The sequence below is a fragment of the Electrona antarctica genome (genome assembly GCF_951216825.1).
Source record: "Electrona antarctica genome assembly, chromosome: 1".
Classification (NCBI taxonomy): domain Eukaryota; kingdom Metazoa; phylum Chordata; class Actinopteri; order Myctophiformes; family Myctophidae; genus Electrona; species Electrona antarctica.
In genome coordinates, this window is record NC_136806.1 from 60,893,018 (window position 1) to 60,906,639 (window position 13,622).

Genomic DNA, 13,622 nt, shown 5'->3' on the forward strand with positions numbered 1-13,622 from the left:
TGATTTGTTGCTACAGAGTTGAGACTGCTTCGCTAACACTGAGCCCCCCCCGCCCCTCCACACACACACACACATGCACGCACACACGCACACGCGCTAACAGCCCAGTCCTCTTGCCTAATGTTGCATGATGTAATATCCCGTTCACCAGGGGCGTGCACAGACATTTAGAGGGGCAGGTGCTCAAGGAAAAAAAAGGGCACCTTGTGCAGCGCGTGGAACCGGCCGGTTGCCTAAATAGTGTGGGATTTATAGATTCTGGGGACTAAATAATATATTAGAAGCTTTTTATTAACAATTGATCAGTGTCTATCTGTGCACGCCACTGCCGTTCACAGATTCCGAAGTGACGGAGATCTTCTTTGTTTCTCTGTTACAATGCTCTCTCTCTCTCTCTAGTCACAGTACTGTAGGCTGGAGGAGTGACCGGAGATTGCACTTCCCAAGGGGGGATTTCGAGGAGGCTAGCCTTCTCCAAATCCAGTAAAGCTGCCACGGCTTGCCTTGGAGCCAGCAGGGTTTATTTATGTACATAATTATGTTAGTTAAAGGGGCATTCCACTCATTTTCAACATTTTACTATGTCATTAATGTACCTTAGAGCTGTTGTGTGGAAATAATACAAAAAGTTCCCCCATTCTGTGTTTCCTAGAACTAGAGGTCTGAAAAAAATCATTCATTTTTATGGTGAAACACATCTTGATGATGTCATCAAGATGTGTTTCACCATGTTAATGATTTTTTTCATAATTACAGTTCTAGGAAACACAGAATGGGGGGACTTTTTTATTATTTCCACACAACAGCTCTAAGATATATTAATGACATAGTAAAATGTTGAAAATGGGTGGTTTTCCCCTTTAATGTGTCAAGGCTCTGACTATATGATGAGTTACCCCATTTTGACCTGAGATCAGATTCTAAAAATGTCTTCTACATCCGGACAGTTTTCTGAAAAAGCTACGTTTCCATGTCAGTGGTTATTCGATTTTTCAAAAATAGCAGACCTACAAGCTCGTAGCACGCCACTCGGTGGCGCGCTACGAGCTTGTAGATCTGCTATTTTTCAATAGCTAAAGCATAACATAATGCTAACACCATAAGGGGTTCCCGCCCCAAAATGGGTTAACTTCAGCTGAATATACTTTTGCGTCGAGCGACACTTGACATTATTGTGCGTTTTATTTCGGGATCTTTTAAATGTAAACGTGTCTGGTGTTAATCGGCTTTGGTTAGTTTTTCCCAGTGGTGGAAAGTAACTTTGAGGTACTTTTACTTTACGGGAGTATTTCCAATGTTCTGTACTTTTACTTCTACTCCCCTGCATCTCAGAGGAACATATTGTACTTTTACTCCACTACATTTATTTGAAAACTTTAGTTACTTTGTAGATTATTAGTAGATTATTATTACTTCAGCCCCATATGCATTTCTGCCATTTCGGCCATTTGAAAATGGCCGATCTACAAGCTCACAACGCGTCGCTATGCGGCACATTGTGAGCTCGTGATTGTGTTTTTTATACGTTGAATTCTTCTGAAATGGGACGTTCTGCACAATGAATACTTTCTACGATTTAAGTACATTTTATACCTTTTGTACTTTTACTTAACAGTAAGTCATTTTTAAATTCCCGACTTTTACTTGTAACGGAGCATTTCTGCAGTATTGATACCTTTATTTAGTAATAATAACAATCACACCCGTGTGAAGTGAGGGGCACTCTTATCATCATTCCATCATATCATTCCGGCCAATCACAATTTGCGTCACTCACTTTTGTTCTTTCAATGCTTGTGTTTACATAATGTTTTTGTGTACACAAAACACTTGTGTAAAACCCAAATGGCATTTAACCCATTTTGGGGCGGGAACCCCTTTTAGTGTTAGTATTATGTTGTGCTTTAGCTATTTAAAAATAGCAGATCTACAAGCTCGTAGCGCGCCACCGAGTGGCGCGCTACGAGCTTGTAGGTCTGCTATTTTTTGAAAAATCGAAGAACGACTGACATAGAAACCTAGCTTTTTCAGAAAACTGTCAGGATGTAGAAGACATTTTTAGAATCTCGTCTCAGGTCAAAATGGGTTAATGTTTGTGTTAGGACAATGTTTGCACCCTCAAAGCTGGACAAAGGAGGGGGCTAGCACCCCTCAAAAAATGTGAGTGCTTTTTTTTCCCCCACCACTGTCGTTTTCCTGATCTTTTTTTTTTTCTTTCTTTCCCAGTGGGCATGGAGAAGCCTGGGACAGTGGAGCAGGTGGACCTGAGCCCGACCCTGGCCCTGGGCCTGGGCCTGCCCATCCCCCAGAACAGTGTGGGCCGCGTCATCCCCGCCGTCCTGGAGGAGACGTCGCTAAGGGACCAGCTGCGCTTCCTGCACCTCAACGGCCACCAGCTCAGCTGCCTGCTCAAAGACAGCATACCGGCGTATGAGAAAGGTATAGGTTTTGCTGCAGTTTGGCTGTGCATAATGTGGTCATATAGGGAATCTGAATCATTTCATTTTGGCAAGAGCCTGTACTTGGCAGTTTATTGCGAACGCAGTGAGCACCAACTATGAGACCTAGCAGAACATGTCTGTCTGTGTGTCACGCTGTAACACCACCCGCCCGCCACCAGAGGGCGCAGCTGTATCACACACAAAACACACGCGCACACACACACACAAACACACAAAAAAAACTTAACTTAAAGAATAAACTTACAAAAAAAAGCTTAAAAAACTTTAAAAAACAACTTAAAGGTATATTCAGTGATTTGACTTAATTCAAATGTCACTTATTTTTTTATTTTTTCTGGATAATCCTCCCTACTATGGAGTGTGCTGACCATATAAGGAGTTCCTCCCTGTCCCCAGTGAGCCCCTGGGGTCAAAAAACCCTAGTTTCAGTTTTGGTGACGGGTGGCAAAACCTTCATCCAATCAGGATGAGTGGGGCCTTCCTCCAATCATGATCGAGTGGGGGCCTTGGTGCACATGCTGTTGGCCTGTTGCACTTCCCCCCACTGTAGAGCGTGCATGTGCACATTTTGTTACCGGGGCGGACTGGGTGGTTTTCCAAATCACCCAAATCACTGAATGCTCCTTTAAAGAAAACGTACAAAAAAAATTAAAACACACGCACGCACACATACACTAAAAAAATAACTTAAAAAAAACTTAACTTAAAAAAACTTAACTTAAAAAATAAATCTTAAAAAAAAGAGAACTAAAAAAAAAAGCTGCTATCGCGTGTCTTCGCAGTCCAGTTTCCCAGTTTGTGAACCAAGGTTGATCAAAGTTTAGTGTGGAATGTACTTACAACGTTGAAGCCTGTCGAATAGAGACCACAATGATACGTTTAATCACATACCCAGCCTTTATTTGCTGGGCGAGGGGAGTGATGAAAGGACAAGTGAGTGTAATCAGCATGCACAGATTGGTCAGCTGCTGCATCTTCCCTAGGGGTTATACGGCAGCTGACAAATCAGTGCAGCTAAATTGCCACGACGGTCTGAACTGACATTGCGAGTGACCTCATCTTTCAAGGAATTTTCCATGGATTAAACTCGGAAAACACAAAACAGTTGCTGCAGGTGGTTTGGTATAGCATTCACAGCTGAGAAGACACAGCTTGTTCAGAGCACAATTAACCCATTTTGGGCGGGAACCCCTTTTGGTGTTAGCATCATGTTATGCTTTAGCTATTGAAAAATAGCAGCGCGCTACGAGCTTGTAGGTCTGCTATTTTTGAAAAATCGAAGAACGACTGACATAGAAACATAGCTTTTTCAGAAAACTGTCACGTCGAAATTAAAAAAAAATCTTCTAAATCCTCCAGTTTTCTGAAATAAATATTTTCACGATTTTTCAAAAATAGCAGACCGTGGCGCGCTACGAGCTTGTAGATCTGCTATTTTGCAATAGCTAAATTATAACACGATGTTTAAAACACCAAAAGGGGTTCCCGCCCAAAATGGGTTAAACCAAAAACACAGAGTGCATAACTGACCTTGGATGATTTACTGATGGCTGCATACCAAATGAGGTGAGGCTCGCCAGCAGAAACTTCTGCGTGCTAAGCCAGGTTCTCTCCACACTGTTTGTTGAAAGCCCAGCGGGCTGCAGGGCTGTGAGCCACACCATTTTGTTCGTCGAGGAATTCCTTTTTTATTTATTTTTTTAGCACTGCTATGAGAGACTAGGGGTGTGTGACATGCAGCAAAATGGTCCACCCGGCCTGCGAAGCGAAGCGGGTGCTCACTAGGGCATTAAGCAACTAGTCGACTAGTTTACTAGTCGACTAGTAAATCCACTAGTCGACCTTGTTGGTACTAGTTGACTAGTTGATAAGAAAAAAAAAAAAAAAAGTTTATTTTTTTAATTAATTTTTTCCCCGATTTTGTAGGCCTCAAGATCAGGTAGATTATAGTTATAGTCACCATGTACACAGTTTTTCAATGTACAACTATTTATTTCCAAAAAAAAAAAAAAAGTTTATTTTTTTAATTTATTTTATGTTTTACATAATAGGTAGTTAAACAACTAGTCGACTAGTAAACTAGGCAACTAGTCAACTAGTAAAAATAACTAGAAGTGAATGCCCTAGTGCTCACTGTCTTTAGAGCCTATGTGGTACGCTACGTGCCCCGACTTGCCCTAACTTGGTTATCGGGCGCGGGCCGGGTAACCTGACTCCGCCAGATGGGGCAGCAGAGAGTACACTGGGTTCCCCCCTCCTGCTCCCATCTGGGAACTCTCAGGCAGACTTGATGCCCGGCCACAAAACGGCCTGGCCAATCAGCGGCAAGCTAGAGGTGGGATCAAGGCATACACAGTGCACTCTCTGCTGCCCCATCTGGCGGAGTCAGGTTACGGGCCGGGGCGCCCTGTGCACGAATTCCTCGCTGAATTTGTCTTATTAGCTTAGTGTTTATCAGATTTGCTATTGTCTTTTTGAATAAACTAGAGGTTCGGGCCACTGCTCACACCTGTTATGGGGAATGAAAATAAGATGGTAAGTAAGTAAAAAAAAAAGAAAAGTAAATTTTATTTATAAAGCACTTTTCAAAACAAAGTCACAAAGTGCTGTACAGTGGTCAACAAAGATATGTACACACACACACACATATACACACACACACACACACACACACACACACACACACACACACACACACACACACACACACACACACACACACACACACACACACACACACACACACACTTATATATTTAAAACAAAATACATATATATGGCCCGGACTGCTGACCTTGCCGTCCAGGCACCTAGGCTGTAATGTGTGTCACGGGTTCGAATCCCGATCAATAAAGGATATATATATATATATATATATATATATATATATATATACTAGTCCTTACCCTTTCTGAATATATGAACAGCAAATGATGTTCAGTGTGGTGTCGAAACAGCGCGTGTGTTCACGTTAACATGCCCCGTCCGAGTTGTTTTCCCCGCGTGGGTCTGTTACGCGGAAAAGTGTGTCCCAGTATTAATCTGTGTACGTCCCAACATGCATTTCACTGGTGACCCGGAATAGGACAGACAGCGATCGGTGAATTTAGTAATGATATATATATATAATATATCTCACAGACAGTGATTTCTTCATGGTTCTAATGATGGGTTCAGTTTAACTGTCAGGTTGCATCAGCTACAGTAGATTGCTGTATTGTTTCCTCTGGTGCTTTCATGACTCTTCCTCTCCGGTGCATCCAGAGGAAACTGTGCCATACTTTAGCGCATACTGTTGGAGAAAACTCGTTAACATGACAAGTGAAAAAGGGCCCGCGGAAACGCAAATCGCTACCAGAAAGGAGCTTAACCCATTTTGGGGCGGGAACCCCTTTTGGTGTTTTAAGCATTATGTTATGCTTTAGCTGTTGAAAAATAGCAGATCTACAAGCTCATAGCGCGCCACCGAGTGGCGCGCTACGAGCTTGTAGGTCTGCTATTTTTGAAAAATCGTGAAAATGTGGCGCAAATGTTTGAATATATTCTTTCAGATTGAACGTTTTTAACTCAAATCTTTGCTTCTGGGTGGGTTCCTGGAACTATTTTCAGATGGGGGTCGGTGGCCAATTACATATCATTTTTGGGGTCCTTGACATGAAATATTGAGAACCACTGATATAGAAACATGAGGTTTTTCAGAAAAAAATACATTTTAAAAATACTTTTTTAAATTTCGAAGTCAGGCCTAAATGGGTTAATATATGGGTTTAAATGTTGAGCTTGGGGTGCCGCGCAGATATGGCAGCTTTTACTCTGAAAGCCCCCCCCCCCCTTCCGTTCCGTACAAAAACCAGGAGAAATAATGTTGCTTGCTTACCTCGCTATGATTACGATAAAGTCGATAATCCCTTTTTAAACGAGAAGTCAGAAAGGAAGAGCTTAGTATATCCATCTGGTCAAAACCACGGAGAGCTCCCCAGATTCCGAGCTACGAGCCTTTCTTTCTGAGCGGTAAACAGGGAAGTGAACGGCTGCGCGCATGCGCAAACAGCAAGGAGTATGGTGCAGAAGGAGAGGCCAACCCGCCGGAATATCTTTCTCTCGTTTGATATCAATGAAAATGCGCTAGGTCAGGACGTGTGTACACGTCCTGACAATCCATGGGTTGGATTAGCTAGTCCTACCTACGGTCTAAACGGGTTAACGATGAACTATTACACTGTCTCTCTCTGTCGCTGCTAGCCTACATAATTGACCTGGGGAGGGTGTAATGTAAGACACAACCACGTCTCCTCCCAAACTCATGGAGTTTGCAGATGCTTCTTTTCACCCGACACTGACAGTGCTCCTAACCGTCCGGCAGCCAAGGGGCCTTTTCTGGCTGAAGTGGGAAATTTGGCATATACCGGTAGTTTTTTGGGTTTTTTGGCCTAAACTAGTGTCTGTATACATACGTTCATGAATCCGCCTGCTGACCAGCTTTCTTTGGTGGGCGGCTGTGGCTCAGGAGGTAGAGCAGGTCGTCCAATGATCCATGGGTCGGCAGCTCGAATCCCGGCCCCTCCTGTCTACATGTCGAAGTGTCCTTGGGCAAGACACTGAACCCCAAATTGCTCCCGATGTGCTGGTTGGTACCTTGCATGGCTTCCGCCGCAATCAGTGTATGAATGTGTGTGTGAATGGGTGAATGTAATGCACAATCTATGTAAAGCGCCTTGGATAAAGGCGCTATATAAATGCACCATTTACCATTTATATATAAATGCACCATTTATTTTGGCTCAGACATGCAGTTTTCAATGACTTTTATTATTGAAATGTAATCCATAATATTATGTTGATTTTGTTTTGAGAAATTTGCATTATTAGGTAATGAATGGCCTATAAACGTTCAACTGGACCAACTGGCTGTTTAGCTGACGAAAACGAAAATCTTAAAACGATCATAACTCCCGATCTAAATCATCCCGTCTAATTCTGAAAAAAGATCCTGTGTTTGACGGCCTTCCGCTAGTCGCGATAGATTTATTATTACCTCCCATTGTTGTCGATCGACTCTAGAGTGGTGTGGCTATTGTTAGCTGCTACACAGACATGCACACCAGCTTCCGGTGCGCCGGTAAAAGTGGTCCGTGCTCTATAAATGTGGGCTGGTAAAAGTGGTCCGTGCGCTATAAATGATGGGCACATGGATGAATTGGATTAAATAGTTCCGGGCCTCCAAGGTATTTTAATGCGTGCAACTTGTAGTCCAACTTGCATGGCGCATCACTTCGTGCCCCGCTACGAGCTTGTAAATCTATTTTTTTAAAACCGTGATACAATATTTGTGCAAATCTTAGAATGTATATATTTTATAAACCGAACATTTTTACCTCGAAACCTTGCCTCTGGAGGTCCCTGGAACAAAATATTTTGATATGGGGGTCAGCAGCCAAATACGATATACTTTTGGCGGTCCATGACATGAAAAAATGTCAGCACCACTGTCATAACGACACAGGTTTTTCAGAAAACCTTTCTGATTTTAGAATCGGTCCTCGGGTCTTGATGCTTGTGAAGGAACATGCCAGCTCTCCTAGATAGATCCACTCCCTATTAGGCATGTAACGATTCACTCAACTCACGATACGATTCGTATCACGATATGAGGTTCACGATACGACTTTTCACGATATTAAAAAATATATATATTTTAAAGAAAAATTACAGTTTTTTTAATTTTATATAAGAGATTTTTTATTTGACTACATTGCAAAAAAGTAGCATTACTTTTGACAGTGCAGAAACATAATTGCCTTCCTTGATGAGCATCAACGACCATCACCTGGGCACAGTCACAGACACACACAGCTCCCCTCTACAGTGCTCTACTACTGAAAGTGACTATCATTTCTCCAAAAGCACTTGAATATGACGGAATATTACTAAAGCTTTTACACATTTTCACACATTTTTTGAAAATCGATTTTTTTATTTCAATGAATCGATTCATATCGTCAGGATTAATATCGATATACGATATATCGTTACATGCCTACTCCCTATCCAACCTACAGTAAAACAACACAGTCCCTTGCCGGGTTCCCACCAGCGGTCACGGCTCTATGCACACACGCCATTTTGGAAAGAACATGGGCCAAACAGAGTCAGGGTGCTGCTATCGTGCATGTTGGCTCACTGGAAACACACTGCTACACCAGTGGGTCTCAAAGTGTCCTTGAGTGGGTTCCACATGGCCCTGTACGGGTGTACACTCTTAGAGTTATGGGGGTCCTTGAAATTAAAACGTTTGAGAACCACTGTACACAAAATGGAACAGAGCCCGAAAGTTGGAAGAGTTACAGTATTCTGTGTGCGCATAGAGCCCATTGCGTTTGTTGGAGCACTCTGCCAACCCAGAGGCATTGTGGACAATGGTGGACGAGTGCTTTACCCCTGTGCCACCTGATGGATACCCTTGTTCTTGTTAGGGGGGGGGGCAGACTGACCTCATGCTTCCTTCTATGCATGAGTAGTCCAAGCTGCTTCTTTTCACCTGACAGGGGAGAGTTTCCCCGGCCGGACGTAGTGCGTGGAAGGAACACGCTATTCCAACCAGTTTCTTTCCCCTCCATCAGGCGCCCCGGCTGGCCAGGGGGAGGTAGTTTAGAGACCAGGATTACTGCATGTCTGTTGTGAGGGTATACCTACCCTAGTGGACACGGGGAGAACATGCAAACTCCACACAGAAAGGCCCTTTCGCCAACCCCGCCTCGGGTATGGGCACTGATGACGCGGAGGAGAGAACACGCCCACAGCGTCCCCAGTGGGAATCGAACCCAGGACCTTCTAGCTGTGAGGCCACAAGCACTACTGACTGGATACCCTTGTTCTTAAAAAAAAAAAAATAATAACTTTTTCCACTTCCACTTTTTCAAACTTGATTTGATTCTAGAAATAACTTGCTTGCAACTAGCATGTTATTCTGCCAACACGTTTTCCAGTCTATTTCGGTCTTTTGTTTCCATAGCAATGTGGTTATGTTTCCATGTGATGAAGCGAAAGAGAAACCATTCAACTGTACTGTACGTCTAGTGCTGGGCTTGTTAAATCTGTTGGCATATACAGTATGTGTGCATTCTATTTACATTCAGATAGTTTATGTTGCTGAATAGTTAATTAACCCTTTTTAGTTAACTATTTGGTCGATTTAAAAAAATACTGTTTTCTGAAAATGTTGAAAATGTTTCTATATCGGTGGTGCTCATCCTTTTTCATGTCAAGGACCCCCAGAATTATCTGCATTTGGCCGTGGACCCCCCCATCTCAAAATATGTTGTTCCAGAGACCCCCGGAAGCAAACATTTGAGTAAAAAACGGGAAAAAAATATATTCATAGATTTGCGCCACATTTTCACGATTAAAAGAAAATAGCAGATCTACAAGCTCTCGGTGCTGTGCTATGAGCTTGTAGATCTGCTATTTTTCAATAGCTACAGTATAACATGATGTCTTAAAACACCAAAAGGGGTTCCCGTCCTGAATGGGTTAACCGTCTCCGTCCATCCGACGCGTCCACACCTCCTATAATAAGGGAAAATTAACTTAAATTATGGGAAATCTGGAAAGAAAATGCTTACCACTAGCTTTCCTCACAGATGTGTTCATAAAGGTGTCTACTATCACGGAAAAATGTGTTCCAACCCAACTCCCTTGGGAAACTTTGTGACAGCTGCTGAAAGTTGGGGTACCATTATCAACCAATATAAGGCAAAAATAAATTCCAAATTTCATTATACTTTAAGTAGCATGTGACATGTCAAACTAGGGGGTTTTCATGATGCTGAATCCATTGCAAGCATTAGTTTTGCACAAAAAACACTCCTTTGCCTAAAAATGCCCATAGCTGTCATCACAAATGTGATGAGGTCAGCACATGTGGGCACATTTGGGCAAGTGGCTATGGCTGAATTTAGCCCAAGGAGTGTTTTTCGTGCAAAACTAATGCTTGGAATGGATTCAGCATCATGAAAACCCCCTAGTTTGACATGTCACATGCTACTTAAAGTATAATGAAATTTGGAATTCTTTGCCTTACATTGGTTGATAATGTTACCCCAACTTTCAGCAGCTGTCACAAAGTTTCCCAAGGGAGTTGGGTTGGAACATTTTGTTCTGTGATAGTAGACACCTTTATGAACACATCTGTGAAGAAAGCTAGTTGTAAGCATTTTTTTTTTGCATATTTGCCATAACTTAAGGTAACTTTACTTAACTACTATGGAATCCAACCGACGGATTCAAAGGACGTGTGTACACGTCCTAGCGCATCTTCAATGATATCAGGCGAGAGAATTAATAGCACAGGCAGACTCTTCACATACTAGAGCATGTCTGAAATAAGTGTCAGAGCTGAAATCGACATGTAAATATGAAATAAATGCTTAAACATGTAGCTAGGTGTAATGTTAGAGACCACAAAAGTGAACCTTTCAAGCCTGTTTTCTCAACTCGCTGTTTTCTGCAAGACATTACTCTATAAGCCATATCTTACTCCAAACTGAACAACCAATATGTCAATTTGAAGCTTTGATTCCCTGCTTTCATATGACATGAAAAAACGAAAATTCAAAAATATCCAATGGCAGTCCCTCAGTCCAATTTAGTCACATATTTTTTTTTTTTAGTTTGACTCCAAGGCCACCGTACGCTTCGCTCTTTGTTCATGCGCGGTCCCGTTTACTTCCCGTTTACCACTGCAGAAAGAACGCCTCGTCTCTCCTAATCCAGGGCGCTCTCCGTGGTTTTGATCTGATGGATATACTAAAAAGCAGATCCAATTCATCGCCATACCATAATAAATATATTGCTCATTTTATATACGATAAAATATATATTTCATCCATTCATGAGTTATCCTCACTGAAATACATTTATAAATACATTATTTTAGTATAATATTTCAGAATTATGATACTGTATAGAATAAGGTCGCGAATACAAGCGGCCAAAATGAGATTTCTTCGACGGGTGGCTGGCATCTCCCTTAGAGAGATAGGGTGAGAAGTTCAGTCACACGAGAGAGACTCAGAGTAGAGTCGCTGCTTCTTTGCTTGGACGGGAGCCAGCTTAGGTGGTTCGGGCATCTGGTTAGGATGCCTCTCGGGCGTCTCCCTAGGGAGGTCCTCGAGGTACGTCCCACTGGGAGGAGACCCCGGGGCAGACCAATGCGCAGTTGGAGGAAACACATCGACTCACTGGCCTTGGAACGTCTCGGGATCTCCCCAGGAGGAAGTCACTAAATGTTGCTCTGGAGAGGGAGGTCTGGAGCACTCTGGTGGAGCTGTTGCCCCCACGACCTGACTACGGATTACGGTTGAAGATGGATGGATGGATGGATGATACAGTATATAAATGTTTTTATAAATCTGTTGAATAATTTGGCTGATGGGCAAGTTAGAACAGAGTCGGGGTCTGAGGGGCCCTGGTTATAGGGTTATTAGTCTAGAAATGGGTGTTTAATTTATTTTTAACCCATTTAGGCCTGACCTCAAAATTTAAAAAAAAATCTTCTAAATCCTCCAGTTTTCTGAAATAAATATTTTCACGATTTTTCAAAAATAGCAGACCTACAAGCTAAAAAAAATAGCAGATCTACAAGCTCATAGCGCGCCACCGAGTGGCGCGCTATGAGCTTGTAGATCTGCTATTTTTTTCAATAGCTAAATTATAACATGTTTAAAACACCAAAAGGGGTTCCCGACCAAAACTGATAACACAACTGAATAACATGTTTTATCAGTGAGACACCATACCTATGCTGCAATTATGTATTTGGGATCCCGATGGAATGAAGTCCTTGACCTGACTTTTTGTGTTGTGTATCCGGAATGGATACTTCTACAGTACTATGCACCTTGGTGAACTGTATCATGATTGAATGCATCAATCAAATCAAATGTCTTGTCATAGCAATCAAAGGCCTTTCTGGTCAGTTCATATTTTCTCCATCAATGCAGTTGGATGGGGGTTATATTTCCAGACCCTTCTGTTGCCATGCTTGCCTGATTGTCTTTTAACAAAACATAAAACCTTGAGAACTGATGGTGGGAATGATCAATAGACTGACCCGAAGTGATGATTAACTATTGGATCTCAAAGTTAATAGTCGGGGTCAAGAATGAATGGGTTAAACTTCCATGAAACCTGGAACCCGTCTGAACTGAGTGGTGCTGTACTGTACTCATGCTGTAGTACTGTACTGTACTGTACTGTACTGTACTGTACTGTACTGTACTGTACTATACTGTACTGTACTGTACTGTACTGTACTGTACTGTACTGTACTGTACTGTACTGTACTGTACAAGGTGTGTGTGTGTGTGTGTGTGTGTGTGTGTGTGTGTGTGTGTGTGTGTGTGTGTGTGTGTGTGTGTGTGTGTGTGTGTGTGTGTGTGTGTGTGTGTGTGTGTGTGTGTGTGTGTGTGTGTGTGTGTGTGTCACACACAGGGACACACATACTGTAGCTATCTATAGGAGTAGCTAACACCATTCAAAAACAAGTAAGACGCATAAACGTGGGAAGCGAACGAAGCTGTTGTGGCATTTTGACACACACACACACACACACACAGACCTGTATCGTTCCAATTTCTTCTCTGTATCGTTCCAATTTCAGTTGCCCTCTGGTGGCGGGCGGGTGGTGTTACAGCGTGACACACACACACACACACACACACACACACACACAGACAGCTTTGGCCAGCTTCTATAGTTAGTGCACACTTCGTTCGCAAATACCATCAGCGCCGATGCCAATCCATCTTCTATCTTCGTTCACAGATGCAGGCTTTGAGCAGTTCCGTGTGGCAGAGAAGTCCCACGGGAATTGGATGAAACTCTACATGGAGGGAAACACCTCCGAGGTGCTGACCAACATGGGCAAAAAGGTCCTGAAGCAGTACATGGAGGCCCTGGCCGCCATGAGCGCTGCCCTCAGCAAGCAGCTGGGCAAATACGACATGTACTCCATGACCGCTGGCATGGTCTTCGTTTTCCAGGTGAGAAGAATGCATTTTGAAAACCGCTTAACCCATTCTGGGCGGGAACCCCTTTTGGTGTTAGCATTATTGCGAACGCAGTGATTGTGAACGCAGTGAGCATTTACTATGAGACCCA

General features: G+C 42.8%; 1 protein-coding gene across 1 annotated transcript in view; it reads left to right on the top strand.

The window, feature by feature from the left end:
- pigg (phosphatidylinositol glycan anchor biosynthesis class G (EMM blood group)) overlaps nucleotides 1–13,622 on the top strand; it is a 130,254-nt gene that overhangs the window by 22,577 nt on the left and 94,055 nt on the right. Inside the window, exons 6-7 of the mRNA XM_079508489.1 lie at nucleotides 2,227–2,439; nucleotides 13,287–13,504. Coding sequence (XP_079364615.1) covers nucleotides 2,227–2,439; nucleotides 13,287–13,504 — 431 coding nt within the window. The remainder of the gene's footprint in view (nucleotides 1–2,226; nucleotides 2,440–13,286; nucleotides 13,505–13,622) is intronic.